The 22,417-nt window shown below is 32.0% G+C and overlaps 3 protein-coding genes across 5 annotated transcripts in view; 1 reads left to right on the top strand and 2 right to left on the bottom strand.

The window, feature by feature from the left end:
• Window positions 1–13,212, bottom strand: part of LOC116766183 (protein kinase C-binding protein NELL1-like) — a 34,971-nt gene extending 21,759 nt beyond the window's left edge. For all 3 annotated transcript variants that reach the window (XM_032655922.2, XM_032655924.2, XM_032655925.2), the window contains exon 1: window positions 13,076–13,212. In XM_032655922.2, coding sequence (XP_032511813.1) covers window positions 13,076–13,139 — 64 coding nt within the window. In that variant the 5' untranslated portion in view covers window positions 13,140–13,212. The remainder of the gene's footprint in view (window positions 1–13,075) is intronic.
• A 3,138-nt stretch (window positions 13,213–16,350) lies between these two features.
• Window positions 16,351–20,253, top strand: LOC116766141 (beta-alanine-activating enzyme). Its single transcript, XM_032655840.2, has 6 exons — window positions 16,351–16,761; window positions 16,865–17,700; window positions 17,782–18,649; window positions 18,742–19,057; window positions 19,411–19,674; window positions 19,799–20,253. The coding sequence occupies exons 1-6, from the start codon at window positions 16,532–16,534 to the stop codon at window positions 20,183–20,185; spliced, it is 2,901 nt and encodes a 966-aa protein (XP_032511731.2). The 5' UTR covers window positions 16,351–16,531; the 3' UTR covers window positions 20,186–20,253.
• A 151-nt stretch (window positions 20,254–20,404) lies between these two features.
• Window positions 20,405–22,287, bottom strand: LOC116766142 (rab GDP dissociation inhibitor alpha). Its single transcript, XM_032655841.2, has one exon. It carries the CDS (start codon window positions 22,156–22,158, stop codon window positions 20,827–20,829), a length of 1,332 nt encoding a protein of 443 aa, XP_032511732.2. The 5' UTR covers window positions 22,159–22,287; the 3' UTR covers window positions 20,405–20,826.
• Window positions 22,288–22,417: the final 130 nt, after the last annotated feature.

The following is a 22,417-nucleotide window of genomic DNA, read 5'->3' as shown; positions in this document are numbered from 1 at the left end:
TATGCTTACACGAAAATGCTTTATAAGAGTTTATTGTTTAAGATACGATTTATTCGTACAACAGAGGGTGCTGCAAATGCTTATCATTCAGAGTTATAAAAATCGATTTAAAGCTTTTTGCGTAACATAAAACGGTGCTGATCTGATCAAAAGAGAAAGATTTTTTGTTATTTTTAATGACTAGTTCATTAAAGTTTTTAACACATTCGTATCTGGCGTAATTAAGCCTTTAAAGTTTAACAGGGAACCGAAAATACTCAATTAATTCAATTTGCATGACAAGGTATTGCAATCCGATGCCCTGTGTAATGAACAGCCCTTTTACACACGAGCGGACTGGACACAAGGGTTAATATCAATTAATTGAAGTCCTTTTGGAACTCGAGACGGCACGCGTGTGAAACCTGTCGATGAACCCAATTTAACATATGCTGGTCATTTGATAATGAATATCCAAAGCCCATTGAAACTCAAACATTTTTTCAAATCATTGATGTCCACGGTAAAGCTCTTGGTATCCGGTTACTAATAAAAATGAGAATTCATTCAATTCGCTCTCGGCAATGTTGAACTTATAATAAGTAAATTATGACGCAATATCAAACTGGATTGACCGAATCGTAATAACTTAAGAAATACCGTTAGCCAGTTCCCCTCCCGACACTGATACTTTAGAATTCTAAAACATTTGCTCATACAAACCACGCTTATAAAAGCCCCCTATCCGTTGTTCGAAAGGCGAGAAAAAGTGCCTAATCGGCGAAAGTGGGGTTAATATACCTTTTATGCTAACTTGTTTGAAAAATATTTTTGAATTCTTAAATACATTGTATGTTAATAATTATTTATAAAGCACAAAATGGCTATAATAAAATATTCTGTTACTTAAAGAAAATAGAGACAAAAATATATATGTCTCTTCATAAGAACTTCCTTAACGTATATAAGTTATATACTTCAATATATAATTTTATGTTCATATTAAAAAGACATCTGAACTTAAATTATGACATGCTTTACCTTGAATAAAAGGAATGTGACGTAGGACCTTATGTTATAACTAATTGTAAAGAGCTATCAGAGGGGTCGCTCGCGGCATATGTCACGCCGAACCGCCCGCCTGCCCGCCTGACATGTCGCACCACAATATTACAAATTTTTATTCAAACGACTTCTAGAAGTCAACATAACTGCCTTTATACGTTAAATTTTTGATGTGTCGAAAATAAACCGTCAGCTATATAATTTTTTTTAAATTAATTTTCAGGTCATTCAATATATATAGGTATATATATTTACGATAAATACGCAATCTTTGAAATGGATAGAAGGTCCTCTGGATTATATAAAAATTCAAGAAGAAAAAACCGCTATCGACAACAACGAAGCCAGCATAATATACATTTATAAACAATTACACATTTTAAACCAAATACCGAGAAAAAAATCGAAAGACAAATGTAATATTTAGTTCACGGAACATTATAGTGTCGTATGACTATCACGCGATGTTACGAAATAAGCGAGCATCTCATTTATTTAACAGGGAGGTGAGTCATAGGTATCGAGGCGTTTTGATGACGGTTTGATAAAAATTATCGTCGATAACACAATAAAGTACATCACTAACGTTTATACTCGCAGAGGATACACCATTATTGTAAACACCATTGTCTGAATGTTATGATATTTATATCTTGATATGAATGATGTGAATAATTTTGCTTGCACAAATTTATCACGGAATCGATTTTATTTATGTAAAAGTCTCTTAGTTAATCCAAGCCCTCAGTGATACTAGTTTTAGTCATCAATTCTATTAAAGAAGGAATTATTACAATAAGCGGTTATAAAAAATTGCTTAATATTTAATAGTTTTGTTGGTACGATTAATTTCTCAATTTTATTTATTTGTTAAGATAACGTAAAAAGTATTAAATGTAAAATAAATGACCTTATAACCCGTTAATTCTGATTTATACGGCTTCAGTAGTCACGGGCTTTGAAACTAATTAATTTAAATGAAAGCATTTCATAACATCAGATATTAAAACTACTTTTATACGATTTATTTACATATATATTTATAAATAGCACAACTACAGAAGTCAATATAAATACGAAGCGTAGTTACACAAGTCAATATTTCAAACTTGTAACTATCGTCACAATATGAATAAAAGACGCCACAAACGATTGAATTATTTAAATAGTATTCATTATTCGGGTAAATCTTGGAATGATGAATGTGTTTGGTTCGGGATTTTGGAATATAAAGTCCGTTAATGAGGCGCCGGGGAGGGTGGGATTGAACCGGTGTAATGACAGGTGGTGGACACGCGCCACTGCACTCCCCGTGCTCTACAGTACCCATATACCCCACTTGGAATACTTACCGAAATACTGTTCTAAATGTGATATCATTCGCCAATTAGATTATACATACTTTAAATCCACTTTCAATAGTTATCCTGGTTACAAGTCAATGTAACACATTAAAAAAAGTGAATAGTGTAATACATAGATAACATTGCCATAATGCTTCTAAGCTCGGACATACCATTTGAATGTCTGATATCAAATCGTCCTTCGCTTACCCTTTGCCGCCTGTAAAAAACATCCGGTGGCCAAGAACCGTATGAAATATTATAGCTTTATATTTGCACGTATGCAGATAACAGATCATGTCCGCATGGCTGCATAATGCACGTTACCATGTTGATAACAGTGACCAATGGCTGGGAAAACTGATTTATTCGATTGCCGGCGCCAAAGGTATTTTTATTGAAATCAAACACAACCTTTTTATTCATCATTCTCGTGACTGATATGTTTTGAATCGGGATTTATTTTGCATTTAGTAAAGTGATATATATTACGGTTATTTACATAGTATTTCTAATTCAGTACATTCGGTTTCAGTGTTTCACAAGCTATAGAAGCTGAGAAAGACAAATGTAATAAAATCTCAAGGATTTATAATGAATATGGGAATGAGAATATAAAATTAATATTAACTGTTATGGTTGGATATGTTTAAGTGTACAAAGTTTGACACTTTGAACTTGGCAATGAGACTGGGCCCGTGTCTAATCCAGAGCAAACACGAGATAAGGTATCGCACGTGTGCTATTGTCAAGACGCCGCTTCCTATACCGACGATGTTAGGATACGTATGAACGTACAAACAGACGCACTCGAATAAGGTAAATACACAAAGTAGAAAATAATGAACCGTGGAAGAGATGGAAATATGCAAAATTAAAAACGATATTCTGTATATTAATGTTATATTGTACTAATCTTAACTGCGCCTGGGTTAGGAAACTAATTAACAAATAAAACAAGTTAAAATAACTTATAAACAGTCTTTGTCCATGTAAATCTAACAGTAACTTAACTTTTGGCTTATCCAATTCCAGTTAAAGTGAAGCGAAAGTCATTTGGGGAAGAAGCTTAAAAGTAAAAGTGGTTTAGCGCATCTCTTCATATTTGGGAACTTTGAAATTGCTGAAAGTCACAGTCACTGCAGTCGTGAGAGCCCTTTTCGTTGTCGCCAGCAAAAGAACTAAAAATGGTTTTCACCTCTAGTAGTAGTTTCTCAGTTTAGACTTTCATGTCCACAAACTACAGCAAGAAGCCATTTTAAAACATAAAACAAAAATATTCCTTCTCGAAATCGAGACGCATATCACAATTTTTGGAAAAAAATATGTTTATAAATTTCAACATTTTGAAGCTTATTATAAAATATGTTCTATAAACAAAGTTTTTCTCAAACAGAGTTCTTTGTACTCTTTTTAATATGCCCAAAGTTTTAGTCACGTAGTCATAAAACAGAACATAGTATGTATGTGGTCTGTCGTTTATTAATGAGCGAGGTCTCTTGGGGGTTGTGTTTGTTAATAAACAATTTACGCTATGTAAAGAAGACATAATTGCGGGGTGGGCGTTCATAATTAAAGGCGTTTGTAAGGTAGTATGAAGTATTCATAACCAAAGGTAGACCTGTAACCGACGTGGTACGTAGCGGCCGGTGATCGATTTTTGTTAGTTTTGGAAGCACGTGGCTTCGTCGCCGGGCAACCACCGAATGCAATGGGGTTGGATTACACTAATAAAGATAACTTTCTATTATCATTTAGACATATATATGAATTTCAAGATTTAAAGATTTTTGACCGATCATAGCAGGAAAAATATTCTATTTACTTCAATTTTCTATTTATTATCTTGTACAAGATAAAATTTTAGTAAAATATTAATATTACTAAAGTCTATAATATTTTGGTCAATAAACAGCGTTTATTGATATCGAAAATAATGTAAATAAAGTTCGTAGAATAGTAAGGCTTCAATAGGATTAACAATATTCAAAGCGATAATCGTGTAAGTGGTTTATAAATTGACTCTGGCAGCAAATTAAAATATGTTATTCTTATACAACCGAAACTCAATTATATGTCAGAAACTATAAAGTTTGAAATTAATGTAAATACATGTATTTTCTTTTAAGAAATTTGCCTAGCTATAAGAATTATATGTACTATAAACGAGCACTAAAGAAGCGCAAATTTATTAAGTCATAACAAATTTTAGTGGGTATTATAAAAAAAAAAACGGTATAAAATTTTGCATTTCAAATTCGCCCAAGTCACCGTAAAACTTAAACAACTGTATTCGAGGAGTGGGTGCGGTTAAGAAATACTAGTTCTTGGTATATGATTTAAAGTTTATATAATTTGTGACCGTGAACGTGAATGAGGTCAAAATAGATTGCGGGAGCCGCATTGCGCTAGATGCGACACCTGCACCCGTCTCCGCACATCTCACTAGATACAATCCCCTTCTCATCTTTGATTTTGACCAATTGCATCAGTTCTCATTCCAAAATAGTAAGATATATTTTTAAATATGGAACGGATTTTCTAGAATTCTATACTATTACGTTCCTCGTCAAGAATTTAGGGAATGGAAATGATTTACGAGTAAATTATCGTAAAATATAAAGTTATATAAAAATGGATTAAAAATAACAGTGCAACAAAAAATATAAAAAAAACTCCCGGAAATAGCGTAAATAGTGTTTAAAAATTAATTTTAAATCAAAAATTATTTATATATAGACTTCTTTAACAGCCTTCTCAATAAAATTTCGCTTATGCATATCTAATATTATTTCATATTTTTTTTTATTTACTAAGTAACATATCATTACTATTAGAACTTGAGTCTATTTTGAAGAATAAATAGCAAGAAAAGCTTCAGGAGCAATAAAGACATAGACGTAGAGACGGTCCTGACATCTGAAACGGTGTTACTGGGACGTGGTAGCTTTCCATAAATATTTCCAACAATTCATTTTTAAAATATTGTTATTGATATGTGACAATTAATGAATCAAATGTACTGTGTGGATGATTGAGTCACACGTCAAATAATTAAATAAATTGAATATAGTGCTTAAAACCAGCATAGATAATTATTATTATTTAGTAATACGACTACAAGTACCAAAGCTGGCTTTGAATAATGAGGCAATACATATGAGATATAGAGTACAAAATAAATGGACTAGGTGTTAGTAAACTAGATAATCGATTCCGAAACGGCAAAGAAGTTCTATGCTATAATATAGCTCAAAAAGGAATATTATAAAATTCAAAAAGAAATAATTTACCAAATTTTAAAAATACCAATAAAATATTTTATATTTTTTTTATAAATAGAAAGAAACGCTGTGAATGGAAATTCCCTTCCGTTCTTAGTATCCCTATGTACTTTTAAATATGAATTCGAATATTGTCCTTTGAATGCAATGGAATAATTGTTACAAATAAAAAAAAACTCTATCGAGTGAATAGTAGTAGTAAGGGTCTGTTTGAATTTTTAATAACATATATGTTTTTTAAGACTACAATCATCTTCTAATGGACAGGTTAGGGGCGAACAAATACGAAACATTATGTACTCTAAATGAGGCTAAAGAGGTGTGTCAGAATAAAAGTCTGTCTGTAGATAGCCACAAACAACCTTTATATATACTCTGGGTAAGTACTACGAGTATATGTCACAGTAGATAAATTGTATTGAAAAAAAAAACTGCTGCAATAAAGTTCGTTGTGCTCCAAATCTAATATAAATCTAGTTAGTTCAACTATACTAGTAGTAGTTAGTACAACTATACTAGACTTCTATGAACCCGATGTGTGTAATAATATGTTTACAGAAAAAGGGACCTAACATGATATTTTTTTATATTTATATAGAATTTTAAAATATTTGTATACAAGCCAGAAAAATCCTAAATACATAAGTTAAGAATATTTTTTGTTATTTTTTTCAAAAACTATTGCTAGTAATAACATTGGAGTCCAATTTTTAATACGCTTTAAATTAAGTTGTGTGTTCGACATAAAAGTTATAGATTATTATTTAATTAAACAGAAAAAAAAGGTTTATTTCGATATAACACCTATGTGTTAATCCTTAAAGCAAGAGCAACAATTTCAAGGCTTTAGAAATTATAAGTTGAAGCAGATTAGACGTACTTAACACATTAAAAAACAGTCATATAAAAATGTAACATTCATTGATTATCTCACACACAGAGCCACGACATAGAACCAAGGATAGACGTGTAAAAAATATGCTAAAAAAATGCTGAATTGCTAAATAATGACGTCATTTTTATATGACTTATACCTGTTACTGGGAAAACAAAATATATTTATTCCTTCCCATCATGGAAATCGAAAACATTATGGCGATGTTTTATTTATGTAGAGATACACTAAACTAATCAATGTGTCAATGCCAAGGACTGAATAAAATTGCACGAACGGTCCCGGTCAGCATGGATTTGAATATATATTTTTTTTCTAGTGTTTCAGCAAACATCACTCGCCCGGATACAATATGAAGTGTTGCGGTATAAATTGTACATGGTATGTTGCAGTCAGTAAAAAAAAAAGCTAATAAAAAACAATATCATTTAAGTAAACTATACATATATTTTTATTTAAAAAGAGCTTAAATAATAACGATAGTAGAAAATCCTAAGAATACTAAAATTTTCGTCAATATAATTTATTTAGTTAAAATGTTTAATAGAAATGTTTTGAGCATGTCAGGAATATTATGAAGTTTTATTTAAATGAGATCTTTTGTTGCAGTTTCATGGAAAACTTTAAAATTTTAGTCCAATTAGAAATATTGTCCCGTTATGTATCGTTTTTAATACTTTAAAATAGCTAAAAATTTATTTTTAATTTTCTTTCCATCTCTCGGTATCTTCTTAAAGAAAGAAGAACTTGTTATAAAAATAACAAGGGGTAAGTTTTTGTAGTTTATGAGGAAACTTAATACATTAAGATAAACTAAAAGACGAACAGTTACTATATTCTTATATATTAAATGATGCTATTATAAAAATGATATAAATATACAATGTTTTAAGCTAATCCACTCAGAACAAAACGTTTTTAGTCATGAATTTTCATAGTACATTCGTACAGATATAATAATGTATACATAGCTTTATTCAATCTTCACCCCTATTTGAGTTCCCGACCGGCAAACGCGCTTTTATATTTTCCCCCGAGTCCACAAAAATATATTAATATTTGGCGAAGCGGTGAGTAAGCTTTGACTTCATTATTTGTTCTACTCGTTCTTATAATGCTCAGATTAAAAAAATATCGCTGACACAGTGGCTTAATATTCATAAAAATTTTTGATGTGTTGAAGAAAATTTGCCTTTTGCTATACTTTTTTAATACTGAATATGTATTACTTAATAAAAAATATAAAAAAAATAATATTATATCATCATTTCAATACATAGAAAGTTCGAAGACATTGGACGAGGGCGGGGCTGGCGGCACGCGAACTATTCTTACACAACATAACCGATATTCGCACAAGAGAATTACATAGAATTAGTCCAAGAAAACGTTCTATTTTACAAAATAAACGAATAAATAAATCCTTAGTAAATTATTTTTTTCTTAATAACGATTATATGTACAGTGAAGTAACAAAATATTGGTAATACTTTTAAGGATTGCCTCACTAAAGCACTGTACCATGCATGCTAATATTTCAATTCATTTATTGCATGCAAATGTATCGCTTTGTGCATAACCAAAGCTATTACTTTCATTCAAAGCTCTCATAACGAAAACAGGTGCTTTCCAAAGGTAGATAACCTTTTCACTGTTATTAAAAGCTATGAAAATGTATGCGAATACGTGATAACATTCAATTTAAAAATATTTATTCGATAATGTTATAATGCTTTTCCCTGTCATTTTATTTATCTCATGTCAACGTTTTCAGAAGGTAGACTTGTAAGTGATATTAAAAAAAAAATCTTGACCGTATTGATAGTTTCTTTATTTGTAAATGCTTTTTCTAATATATATGTTAATATCATGCACGTATTCAAGAAAGAAAAACACGTCAATTTAATTTTAACTACAGAAATGTACAATTTTTTATTCTAATAATGATAAAAAATTAAGTAAATTATAAAAAAAATTATTTTCTCGACTATAATAATTGATTCTTAACAAATCCGTTAGAATGTTTTTATTAAATCCACTGTAATTAATAGAATTATGATATCACATATAATCTTATGCTACAATGACATTAATTATTAAATAAAATATATGATATATATATATATAATAAATATATTTGATTTCAAAACCAGATTTAAGGAGTGTAAAGACACTTGGAAATTTAAATTACAACCAACATTGTACCTTGATTAGTCGATACACGAACACGTCTCTAACTAACGAAACAGAATTTTATAACTGCAATAAAAAATATTATGACTCTACCATATTTACTTGCCAGCAATGATTTTCCTCGATTATGTTTGTTTTACTGTCTCCCATTGCTACTATAAAAGCTATTTTATATACGTTGATCTATTATAGGACGTCTAACGCCAATATGTTTCAAGGTTTATGAATTACGGGAATTTATTTAGTCAGTCGTTACAAGTTCATCTTCTGAGAGTCGGTTTTACCTTAAACTACGGACACGCCTATAAATAGTATTGTTATAAAGTCATTCATTCGCTCATTTATTTATTTATTCAACAATCATTCAATGTATCTTCTATTTATTAAATTTTATTGGCTAAATTTTTACTCCCAGTAACAACAGAACGCGTGTCAACAGTCAATAGTTCAATGGCGGGAGATACGATTTTATTATATTTGTGTTTATTTTGCTTCGGACCTTCCCACGGGTGGATTTTTCCAGGAAATTGCGTCAGAATAATATGAGAAAAGTTATAATATATAAAAACATCTAAATTAGAGTTATACTGTTTGATATGTGTTACAAAAATTTAATTATGTTCATTTATTTTGTGTCTACAACAACCGTATATATTTTTTAATTCAATACTCTACTAAATACTTCAATTCTACATATTTCGAGAATAGTTATCACATCTACACTTAAAATAATGACTTTGATTCACCTAATTAAAAATTTAAATAAAAAATGAGATATCATCTCGTCTGCCCCTGACCACGGTTGCTGCAAAGTAACCGAAAAGTCGGGAGGACTAGATTTAAAATAATAGAATAACGCGTGGTAATCCGAAAGTATTGGATTTATTAAAATGAATACTCGCGATAGTCTCAGATCTCATTAATTAAAAAATTAATAACATTCAAACGCAAAATAAACCTATTAACAAAATATATGCTCGCTGAAGTCAAACTAAATGTTTGATTTGATTTTAGATAACATCTCGACTATCAATATTTACTGAAAGATCACTGACGACCTTCATTTTACAATCTCATTATAATATTTATGATATAAAAATAATAATAAAGTATTTTAAAGGAATTGCTACCACTTATAAGACATGTGATAAAAATTATTTTTAGTTTTTTTCTTACATGGAAGAAAAGGTCCAACTATTATTCCAACTAATAATTTTAAAGATTTTTATGTATCTTCAAAACGTTTTGTGTGACCCGAGTCTTACTGTGCAGTAGTTAAATTTGTTATCGTACACCGGATTAATTCTTAAACAGATTTATTTGATAAGATATGCGGACAATTCATGGGACGCTGTTCGTTTAATCGTTTGTAGTCAGTAGAAACATCCACTATCCTTGCCACGAGTATGCAAATACGCACTGTCACACTGCATACGAAGCGTTTGCCGTTTTTTATTTTATAACCAGCGTTAAAACTTTAATATGATAAATTTTATGAATGAAAAACTGAAGACGCCCTGTATTTATCGTGATGCTGCGTTCTTATGTAACACACATGTAATAATAATAAGCATACAAGATTTTATGACTAAAATTTACTTTAAGGATGTACTCAGATAAGTTTGTTACGAGATATAGAGGATTTGTATTTAATTCAAGCTCACCAATCCCTACGAAATATGTTAGAAGATAATTCGTTTCAATTTTATGTTATTAAATATTTTTCATTACAGTATATATCGGAAGTCACTGAATCTATAACACTGAGTTAATTTAACTCCAAACCATAAACACGGTGTTATAGATTTACGTAAATTATACGTTTATTATTATATCAATATTTAATTTTATTCATGAGCTCCCAGGAAGTAGCTTCTTTACCCAATCATAACGACGGATAAAAAGAGCAGAAATCCAATACTAATCTAAATCGTCATACTTTAAAAAACATCTTAGATAAAGGAGAAATTTTCTTTGAATAAGAAAATTATGCCGATGAGACGGTAATGGAATATAAATTTTGTATGCGACGAGAGCGGGGTACAGCTATATAATTTCAATGAGGAGTACCTTATATAAGGCGGGCGCGATCGTTTCTCGGGAGGGACAACATGCTACATACAACCGCAAACCCATGAGCCATTTAATATTTATATGAATGAGTTCAACAGTCCTAAATTATAAACAGATGTAACAAAATCCGTGGAATTTTTTTGACACTATACATAGTTATTTAGCTCCTAAAGTTTCCTTATAGTAATTTTGTACAATTTATAAATTATTTTCCATTATTAGAATCATTAAGGAATTAATATTAAATTAAGTTTAAAAGTAACGTTCAATAATATGTTCATTAATTACGGATTATATTACTTATAGGTCTTAATAATGTACAATGGGGTAATCAGTCCTACAGCTCGATGGTACCTGCAGGTGCTGGCCGACTTCCAAATGAGTCTCAGCTACATGACCTAAAAACAGTACCACCTCCGCCCTACATGTATGACATAGAATGTTTTCGACTTAAACATGTTAATATTGCCCATTATTTACTTACGTTTCTTTCATTATTTTTTTTTTATTTAACATAAAAAATATTATTCCATTTGATTCAAATACTATTCACTATAAATCTATTTAGTACAAAAGTAAGTAAGTTCGGTAAACCTGTCTATCAATTCAAAAATCCCTATATTTTTTGTTTTAATATCAATACATAATAAAGAATATATAGATAATATTATGTATAAATGATACAAAAAACAGCTTCATGCTAAATTACGAAAAAGGACCAATTAAAGTGTGAGTGAGATTATTTTTGAGAAAGTCTTTTAACCCTTTCGTGTATTTGATAGGCAAGTCATAGAATCGCGTTTGTTGTAAGCCAACAAGCTAGCCCGGACAGGCCATTAAGACGCTAAATGGCCTGTCCTACATATAGGTTCGGAGTTCGATGACCCGACTTGACAAACGTCTGGAAGTGACAACCCCGAATTGATACGGGACAACTCGCGAAACACGTTGATTACTTTGGACTTGTAAATATTATTATTTTAATAGATTTTTTAATAGACTAAATGTGTTGAAGTAATAAATAAATTATATCATGTAAAGCGAATATATCTAAGGTTGTATAGAAGCTAGCTTTGAATGATGTAATTATATATTATAAAGAAAAAAAAATTAGAAATATTAGAGGTCTGTAACGCCAAAAGCGCTACGCGTTGAACTCTTTATTAGGAGACCTAAATTCACAACTTCAGGGACCATGAAATAATATTTATGATAATTCACTCAAAGCTGTTACCAATTATTCTGTTACCAATATTACATAAGATGAGAATCATTTTTATGTTTACATATTAAAAATAAATAGTTTAACTTCTATATATATAAATTTACATTACTATATAAATACGTATATATTTAATTTCTTTTATCTTCTAAATCTACAGCGTGTTCAGATCTCGCGCCACATTGAATTGGCGAAACTGATAAGATATAAGTACATTCTAAATGTATTAATTACGTTTATAACGAACTCATTATTCCAAATACTCTAAAAAAGAGTCTAAATTAACGCATGAATATTTATATTAAATAATCATTACTATTGAATGCATTCGATTTAAAAATATATATGTTAAAAACATATTTATGAACGCAACGATAAGACGCGGGCAGGTGCGGATGCTCCTGTTCTATCGCGATTAAAGTGGCGTGATGATAATCAATATTTACTCAGATGTAATGACGTAATGAGTTTGTTTAGTAGTGGTCGCGGTCGGGACATACCAGCAGACGACCCGGTGTGCGCCAACAAGCTTCACACACCGGCTACTTATGTAACTCAATTCTGAATTCCGACTTTGGTTATATCCGTATGAAATTACTCAACCGACTAACTACATCGAACCGCTATTGGCTATCTTAGATATTGATATTTTTCAGGTTTTATCGATGATCGAAATAATATATATTTTTAGAACATAATCCTGAAAAAAATATATCTAACTATCAAAAATCGATATAAACATGAGGTGCATCTTAACGAACTTGGACCCTCGAAAAGATCACACGGCGTGCGGTGATCACGGATAAGGCATCTAACAAAACCTCATTTGTATAATTACACACGACAACATTCACTGAAAAAGATTTACAGAACAGCTGATCGTCACACCCCTCACTCGATATACATAGTACGAGCGATAAACGAGGAGAACTCGTCTCTTTCATTCAGCGGCCACGATCAGCTGATAGCGGGGAATATCTCTATAAAGTGTATGATTTGTATATAGATGTAGTGAACTCACCGGCTGCGTTGGTCAGCCACCACCAGCAGCAGCAGACGGCCACGAGCGCCCGAGCGCCGGCCATCTCAGCGACAGCGCATCACACGCGCGCTCTCGCCGGCCGCCCCGGCGGACTGAGCCGTACGTGTTCCAGCCGCCCCGCGCGATCGATGCACGCGCGCGCCTCACGCACCCTCCGGCAGACCCCCACCCCTCACTCGCCTCGAACCCCTCACCCCTGAACCCCCTCTGTCCTCCGCACCACCATTTCCATTTTCCCAAGTTTTCTGTGAGAGCGCCCGCGCTGCCCTCTTTCCGATCGGATCGCTGACCGCCCCTAATTGATTGGGACTGTTCATTTGCCGAATACATTTTAGGTCATCACCGCCGCAGAGGCCTGCGCAACTTTATTTTGTGTGCCGGCTGAGTTACAGTCGTCCAAGATTAAGATAACTTCAAGTCCATACGAAGATATTAACTTGACACTATCCTATTTTGACACTGTATCTTATACCTTAGCAAATTTATTTATTGAATGACAGTATATATAATTGAAAAGTATAATTCACTACCGATGGCTTTATGCTATGCAGTATTCGATCGTCTCCTTAATTAAAATAAACGCCTATCTTGTTTCATTTCATTAAAAAGTATTCCTAAAAAATAGTCGTAAATATTTCTTACTTAAGGTATAAATGGCAATAATCCAGCATAACTTTACGACTAGCGAGGTGGAAGTAGAGCGGGCACATTAAAGCGTTCAGATTAATCAAACCAAGCTGGCAGTTGACTGTTGATGCAACTACTTACTTGGAATAATTTTTACAGCGGTTTTAAAATGCTCGCTAAAGTCAATTTGTAGTTATTTATGGCCTGCTGCAAATACTCTTGGAAAGTAATAGAAACGAATTTATTTTTTAAAAAACATTTCTACATTATACAGAAAATTGTACGATATATATTTATATATTATATTATATTATGTTTTATAGATATCATAATATTACAATAGGTTCTCTTGTGTTAAATAACATAATGAAATTTAACACAATTATTACTTTTTTTCAGTTTATAATTATAATCGCGCCATTATATTAATTTATGGTCTAACTTGTAAAATATTACAAAAGTTGGCGAACCACCAACGCGAAAATATAAAAATATATTAAATCGGAAACTTAACTATTACTCTTCCCCTTACATAAGTGTTGAAGAAATTTAATAACATGGCAAAAATAAAATGCACAATTGCAGAGACCGATAAAATTTCTTAACAATTGTTATCGATGTCCATTGCTATTAAAAAGTTATAAGGGTGCTAACTCTTAGTATAAGTTCCCGTACTCTACCTCTTGACTCACAGTGTCAAAGTCTCTCCATTTTAAATCGGAGTGTTGACCCCACAAACTCCTATTAAAGTTACAAGATATCTCCATCCTTACAACTTTCATCTTTACTAACTTTAAATGAAAACATATACTGAAAAAACATGAGCAATGAAATATTTTGATAAGTTAATATTCAAGACAATTCTTATACCTCGTCTGCCCGTGATCACGGTTGCTGCAAAGTAACCGAAACGTCGGGATTATGTAGTTTTTAAATAATAAAATCCGCGTAGTAAATCCGAATAACACTAGTTTCATTTAAATTCTTATAACCCTCTATAGGAAGCATTTACAAGAAATCTAAATTTCTCATTTACACTTGGAGACGTATTACTTTATAACTTAACAGGACTTAACGCTAAATTGTTCTGCTTATTGTTATAAAAAATTTTGTTAACACTTTGTCTTCTCTTACTATAAAGTAACTGTAAGTACAATCTTCTCTTGTAGCCCTTGTTGTTCCACCTTAATATTTTCTCGTTTTATTTTGTTATTATTGATACACTCTTCGTGATAGCGTAAAAATAACGAAGGAATAGGTATAAAGCATATGAAATTAAGCACGCACATTCAAACACCACAAGCTATTAAGTAGAGGGAAAAAAATTGATAAGGGTAATTAAAATTATCGGAAAATTCTCGACCAAAACTTCCTGTTTTGTTAAGGCTTTTAATTACCCTTACATAGTCTACTACTAGTAAATATTATTACAATATATTATTTGTCTTTAAACCTTGGTTTATTCTTTTTTTTTTTTTATTAAAGGACAAATAAATATCCACGTCATAGAAGTTTCTAACGTCATCATTAAACACCTAAAGTTATAATGAGATGTGTGTTTAATCAAAGATGACCCAAATGAAGCATCCATTCTAATCTAATCAATTAGAAATGAATTCTGCCTGTTTGTCGCTCAACATGTTCTTGGCTAAACTGCTGTCCCGAATTAAATGGAGCTTGGCTTATACGTAGGTAGTTCCTTGCAGAAAGACCAACTCTTCTCAACGTCATAACCCATTACCACGCTTCAGATACGTAAAAGAAGGTTATTATACTTTCATAACTCGAAATATATTTATGCTTTTTTAATATCATTTTCTAATTTTATTTATGTATCAAGATGTAAAATGCTGTATGATAAATTTCTTTCTATTTGCATATTCAAAAAGTTTTCAAAAGTAGATCCAGCAATATTAATAAAGTTGATAGGAATGCGATTATAGATATATTTAAAAGTATTTTTAGGTATTAAATGTTAAAATTACGAATGTTTATAATTATAATGCATTAAGTAAACAAAAAAATACTTTTGATTTTAATAAGAATAATCTTTATTTAGTAAGATGCTTCAAGAAAAATGTTTTTTAAAAACTTTTAATTATTTTTGTATATAGTGTGAATATAATATAATTGTATATACGTTAAATGTATTAACAAAAAATAAATTAAATTAAATTAAAATTAAAGTTTATCATGTTAGGACACTGTTTATAAAATTAAAAGTTATATACATTCTAATTAGTGGCAATCTGGATATTCTCCCGAGAGTATTTTCCTTCAATTTGAATTATAAATTACAGAGAAATAAGTATTAAAAAACTTTATACCGTTTCCAATATTTAAACATGTATTTTAAAACCGAAAAACATTGTTGTCTATCTTAAATTCTTAATAAATGTTACTAAAAGGCTGACACACGATAGCCACAATCATAACAAAATACAGTAATATTTACAACATTTCTCTCATTTTGTTAGTCTTAATGAAAATATTTATTTAATGAGGATTATCTATACATGCATGCACCTAGCATTTGCATTTTTCTGGATATGATCGTACCTTTGATTGATTTGTACTTATTAAAAATATACATATCATAGACAATAAACGATGACATTAAGATGTCAAATTTCGAAAATAAAAACAAACATTTTGAAAATTTAACAAATTGTGTTTTCAATATATCTTGTATTTCAAATACCTGTTATAAATAACAATGAAAGTTGCATAAATTATTTAAATAAACTTTTTATAACATAAATTTTAATCTGTATATCTTCTTCAGTACGACTTTTAACATTATTTCTCATGAAACGTAAAAACGGGTACTATGATGTTTTTCTTCAAACTTGTGCTAGATATCCATCTAAAATAGCCTTAAGAATTTATGATAATGGAATATATCGACACTACACTTATTCCGAGATATATGGGGCATGTGAATATATATCTCAAAACCTACAACAACTTAAGTTTTCAAGAGGTGTCATAGGGCTTGTTTCAGATAGAAATATTATTATCCCTTGCGTTATTGCTGCGTAAGTTTTTTACGTGTTGTGATACGTAAACAAATATATGCAAATAAACATTGTTATTGAAACAATCGGGATCATTAATAATATTAATCTAAATATGTTTCAGAGCTCATAAATGCAGTACAACTTTTATGTTTTTAAACCCATCACAAGACATTCAATCCGTAGTGAATAGTGTCAACATTAAGATTTTGATAACAATTAAAGAAATAGAAAAAAATACCATTTTCAATGTCTGTGGCAAGGAACCAGAAAAAACTATAACAATTTTTAATTTAGAAGTGAGTTTCTATAATTTGGAGGATAGAGGCTCTTATCACAGTTATAAATATACCCCTGATCATTCTTACATAGCAACAACATCTGGCAGTACTGGAGAACCAAAACACATTCAGGTGCCCATACAATGTATCCAGCCAAACATAGACGATCTCACAAGGATGTTTGAAATAAATTCCTCTGATGTTATATATTTCTCCACTCCATTAACTTTTGATCCATCGATGATAGAAATACTTCTAGCATGTGTGAATGGAGCATCTCTTCTTATAGCTCCAGAGAAAGCAGACATTCTTTTCGGAGACAATTGTGAGGATTCTGTTACATTCTGGCAGACAACACCATCAAAATTCTTTCAAAACTCAAATGCTGATATAAAAAATAAAATATTTAGTGCCAACTCTACACTTAGAGTGTTAGCTTTGGGCGGAGAGCCTCTTAGTGGCATCAACAGATTAAGAGAGCTAAAGGATATTGCTAATAAGACAAGAATATTTATGTTGTATGGAGTCACAGAAATGTCATGCTGGGCCTGTGCTGCAGAACTAGACCTGAACAGAATACTTAATGACAGAGAAATACCCTTAGGTAACTGTCTCTCGGAAACGGAAATAATTGTTGAACCCACTAACAAAAATAAAAACACTGGAAAAATTGTTTTAGGTAACTAAAAGTTTATTTTATTAAGTAATTTATCTTTATAACTATCAAAAAAATATGTTTTTATTATAATAATAATTTCAGTTAGCAAGACCAGGAAATGTTTGATTTTAAATAAATCCGTTGGAACTGAAGAGACAAATTCATTGAAATTCATTGATACTGGAGACATTGGCGAAGTGAGAAATGGTACGATTTACTATAGAGGGCGTACAGATGATGTTATCAAGAGGTTTGGCCAAAAAGTTAGCTTACAGGAAATTCAGACAACAATTATGATGTGTCCCAGAGTGAAGTCATGTTCCTGCATCTGGCTGCCCAAACCTATGCTGTTGGTTGTGTACTTTGCATCAGAAACATTAAACAGTCAAGAGCTGTCGGACTTCCTTAAATGTAAACTAGAGGAAAAACATTGGCCTGATAAAATTATTAAAGTTGATAGCATACCAACGAATCCTCATGGAAAGATTTCAAAAAAAATATTACAACAAATGTTTGAAAAGTCACCACAGACTCTTCCAACGTTGGACTCTTTAAGAGTTTTGTTTTTAAAAGAACTGAAAGCTACACTGAGCAAAAACTTTACTTATGATCAGGTCAAGGAAAGCGATTTCTTTTCCGTTGGGGGTACTTCCTTCTTGGCCGTTTCAATGTGCAATAAGTTATCCCTGGCATGCCCTCAATTTGGAAAATTCATACTGCCTTATTTGTTATCACATAATCGTAAAATAGATGACATTATGCAATTAGCCTCGCAAGAATTAGGCCTTAAGGAAATTAAATCCAAAAAGAGGCTAAGGTCAGCCTCCTACACCGAGAGCATAGCATCGGGGAGCCAAAAAAAGACTGTGAAAATTATGAATTCCCAAAATCCAATGGAATTTATTTTGCTTTGGACGTTTGACACTGGTAAATGTGTTGATGCTTCCCCTACTTTATTCCAACATAAATTGTAAGCTTTTAATATCTTTTGTTACTTTCCATTGACTACAGTATTAACTGTATACACATATTTTATTTACATATATTTTTAAAATATTCCAGCAATCTATACATAACGGTTGGGAGTCATTCGGGAATGATTGTTGTCATTGATGCCATCAGCGGAACTTGTCAAGGAAGTATAAAACTGAAATCTAGAGTTGAAGCGTCAGTGGTCTGTTATAATGAAGCGCCGCTGTCAACTCCTTGTGGTGTGGTGGGCTCCTACGACGGAACCATTATTTGCTTTACTTTAGAATCGTGTAAAGAAAAATGGCGAATAAATATTGGCTCTATGATAAAGAGCAAAGGCGTATGTTGCAAGGGCTGCCTGTACATAGCGTCGTACGACGGTAAAGTACGATGCATTGATATTAACGTAAGTCTTACAGATATTTTATTACGCCGTAATCAAAATTCCTAAAGTGATATCAAAGACTCATTAATATTTAAATTGTATCATATACTCGGTGCTTGTCGTCTATTACCTGTTTAATGTCTACTTCATTTACGATTCTTACTGGATTTTTGTTTTTTAATTTGTTACAAAAACAAAAATTATCCTCTTGAAATAATGCCTATTCTAAATATTGCGAGTCACGCTCCTATTGTTATTGTACGGAAATTAAATATACGTTTCCTTTCTCTTAGCCTTGTATTATTCTGAACTGTAAATTTAATGAATATTTGTCGTAAGTAAACTAACTATATTGTAACTTAATTTTTTTTCAGTCAGGGCATGTAAAGGACGTGATCGAAGTATCCGATAAAGCTATATCGGCCGATTTGATGCTGGCTAAGAATAAGTTCATACTATTGGGTACATTATCTGCCGTCTATGCTAGTATTAATACAGAGACTAAGTCTATAGTGTGGAGGGGTACACTTAGTAGTCCGGTGTTCGCAGCGCCTGCGCTGTATGACGGTGATAAATACGTTATCATCGCCGAAGTTAACGGTACCATACACTGTCGGACCGTGGAGAAAGGAATTAAAGTGAGCTTGAATTAATTTAGATATAATATAACTGTTGTTACGTATTTAAGTAATAATATAATGATAAAGACGACACCATTTTTTAAAAATGTGATGTAAAATACAAAAAAAAAATTATTTACAGATTTGGAAGTATCAAGGTGCAAAAGGGAATATATTTTCATCGATTTGTATCAAGGAATTAGATAAACTCAAATGGCAAATGACATTTGGCTGTCACGATAACAAAGTATACAGTTTAATCGTTAAGAATTTTCAGCCGAGTTTGCAGTGGAAGGCGGAATTATCGTCACCTATATACGCAACCCCGCGAATATTGAGCGACAAGTTACTATTGACAGCTGCCAATAACGGGACATTGTGTATTTTAGATTCAGACACTGGCATAACACTCACAGAGTATAAACTCCCCAATGAAACGTTTTCGACACCAGCAATTTATGGCGATTATATATTTATCGGATGTAGAAACGATCACGTATTCTGCATCAAATATGTTATGAATATATGACTGTTTAAATTATTTAAGTATAACGACACATATAAATAAAAAATACCGTTGTTGATTGTTTTCACTTATTCGTTGTTTTTTTTTTTAATTACCATAATTATTTGCGCTCAGATTAAATTTAGTTTATGCCAATGTGAATTTATTAGAGTATAAACTTGAATGTTCTTATTTTTCTTACCACTTCATAGAAATGTGAGGTATATTATCTAAAGACCTGTATTTTTATAATGAACTTTATTCATGATCTTACACAGAACATTGAGAGTATAATGAGCACTCGTACATTGACATTTTACTTATTATGATATGGTTACAAGTTGATCAAATACCAGAATGGAATGCATCAAAATGCAGTTTAACTGAACACCTCATTGTGCAGATCATTACATGCCTTTGAAATCTTAAAACATTATAAAAGCATCCTTAGAAGATGAAAATATCCTATAGATAACAATTCTTACGTTTGGAGTTTGGTAAAAATAATAGATGCTGGGAGTATCGCATTACAGAGCATTCTACTGAACTAACTCTGCGGCAAAATAATTAAGCGCAAATTCATAATTTCCGAAACCCTAATGAACATGTTCGCCGTTATAAACAAATATGAATTTCAACAAGCAATATACAAATGAGAACAATTATTACTGCTCCTCTTCGCCCAATTCCAGTTTCACTTTAGAGAAATCAAAATCTTCTCCAGTACCGCGTTTGTAAATTTTTAGGACATCTAAGCAAGTGGTTTCAAAGTGCGTAGTCGCATCATATGATTCTGAAATAAAGATTTGACTTTGACTTCCATCATCAGTAGACTCATAATAGTCAGACACGGAGACAAATTTTTGTCTAATTGGACCCAACAGGTCTAGACCAGGTTTTATTTCACTCTCTGGGTCATTAGTCTCAACAGTGGTCGAAACCATAGCAATAAACCAACCCTTAGCAGCCACCTGGTGGGTGTAAGAAACCAAGGAAACATAGATGTCGGAATTTCTTCCTACTTGCTTCTGAGGAATGATAATCTGGGTAGACAAAGCATCTTTTGTGTTGGTAATGGGATGATCTAACAAGCATATGCACCGAATAACTTTTCCTTTTTTGTGAATCCTCTCAGGAACATAACTGGGGTCACAGTAGACTTGTTTACATTTGGCGATTTCATTGCCAGAACGTACACCAATGACTTTACCTCCTTCCCCAAGAACTATCTCATCAATGGGCTTATCCAACATGTAGGTGCCTCCATAAATGGCTGAAAGCCGTGCAAAACCTTGAGGTAGTTCACCCAATCCATACATTGGATATAGATAGGGAGACTTTCCATACCGGGCAAGGGAATCAGAATACAACTTTATGCGACGGATAGTCTGGATGGCCGGCTGCTGCAAATAATTATCATCCAGATAAAGAGCCAGTGCATGGCCAGTAAAATCTTGCGTGTTCCTATCTAGACCAAACTTGTCATAGAGGGATTGCATATTAGCTGTACTGGGGTCGAAGTCTTTCCAGGTCTTACTGTCTTCCTCCTGAAAATCTTGAACATAAATTAAGAAGTTTCGGAAACGCCTCTTTTCGAACATTCCCATCAGATCAGAAGCCAACGCCTCCTTTTGATCGACCGGCACTTTTGATATCTTACCACCTTTGTATACATAACTCCCTTCTACAGATTTAAACTCCAAATACCGGGTGACGCCCGTATGGATCAGTAGTTTTACCAATAAGCCATTGGCCATCAGAAATTTTGGAATCAAGTCGACATTCCAATCGCGACCTCGGCCGTAGGTCTCATCAGGTGCAGGTGCGTTAAACTTCGCGAACAATTCTTCTAATGGAGTAATTGATGCCGATTCACCACCGTAGTACTTATTACGATCAATGTGTAAAACCTTTTTTCCCGACACCGATAACATTCCACTTAGAATGCATTCCTTAAGGCCGGTACCCAAAACGATCGCGTCATATTCTTCATCCATAGTTGTTTGATGTGTTTTAACTAGTTCTTGTAAGATAAAATATTAGAGGAAAACGTCAAAATGTCGGGAGTTAAAGAAACCGATTATGTCGGACACGGTGACGTCGACGAGTTGATTTTTAGGTAATGCCAACATTATTAAATTTTGCAAAAGTACACAGATTAAAATTACTTTTACATAACATAGATCATGTTTATATGTGACATACCAAAATTATATATTTTTTTAAAGGATTTGCTATTTGATAATCTTAAAGATA

The sequence above is a fragment of the Danaus plexippus genome, chromosome 15, assembly GCF_018135715.1.
Source record: "Danaus plexippus chromosome 15, MEX_DaPlex, whole genome shotgun sequence".
Taxonomy (NCBI): domain Eukaryota; kingdom Metazoa; phylum Arthropoda; class Insecta; order Lepidoptera; family Nymphalidae; genus Danaus; species Danaus plexippus.
This window is presented reverse-complemented; position numbering and strand designations above follow the sequence as displayed.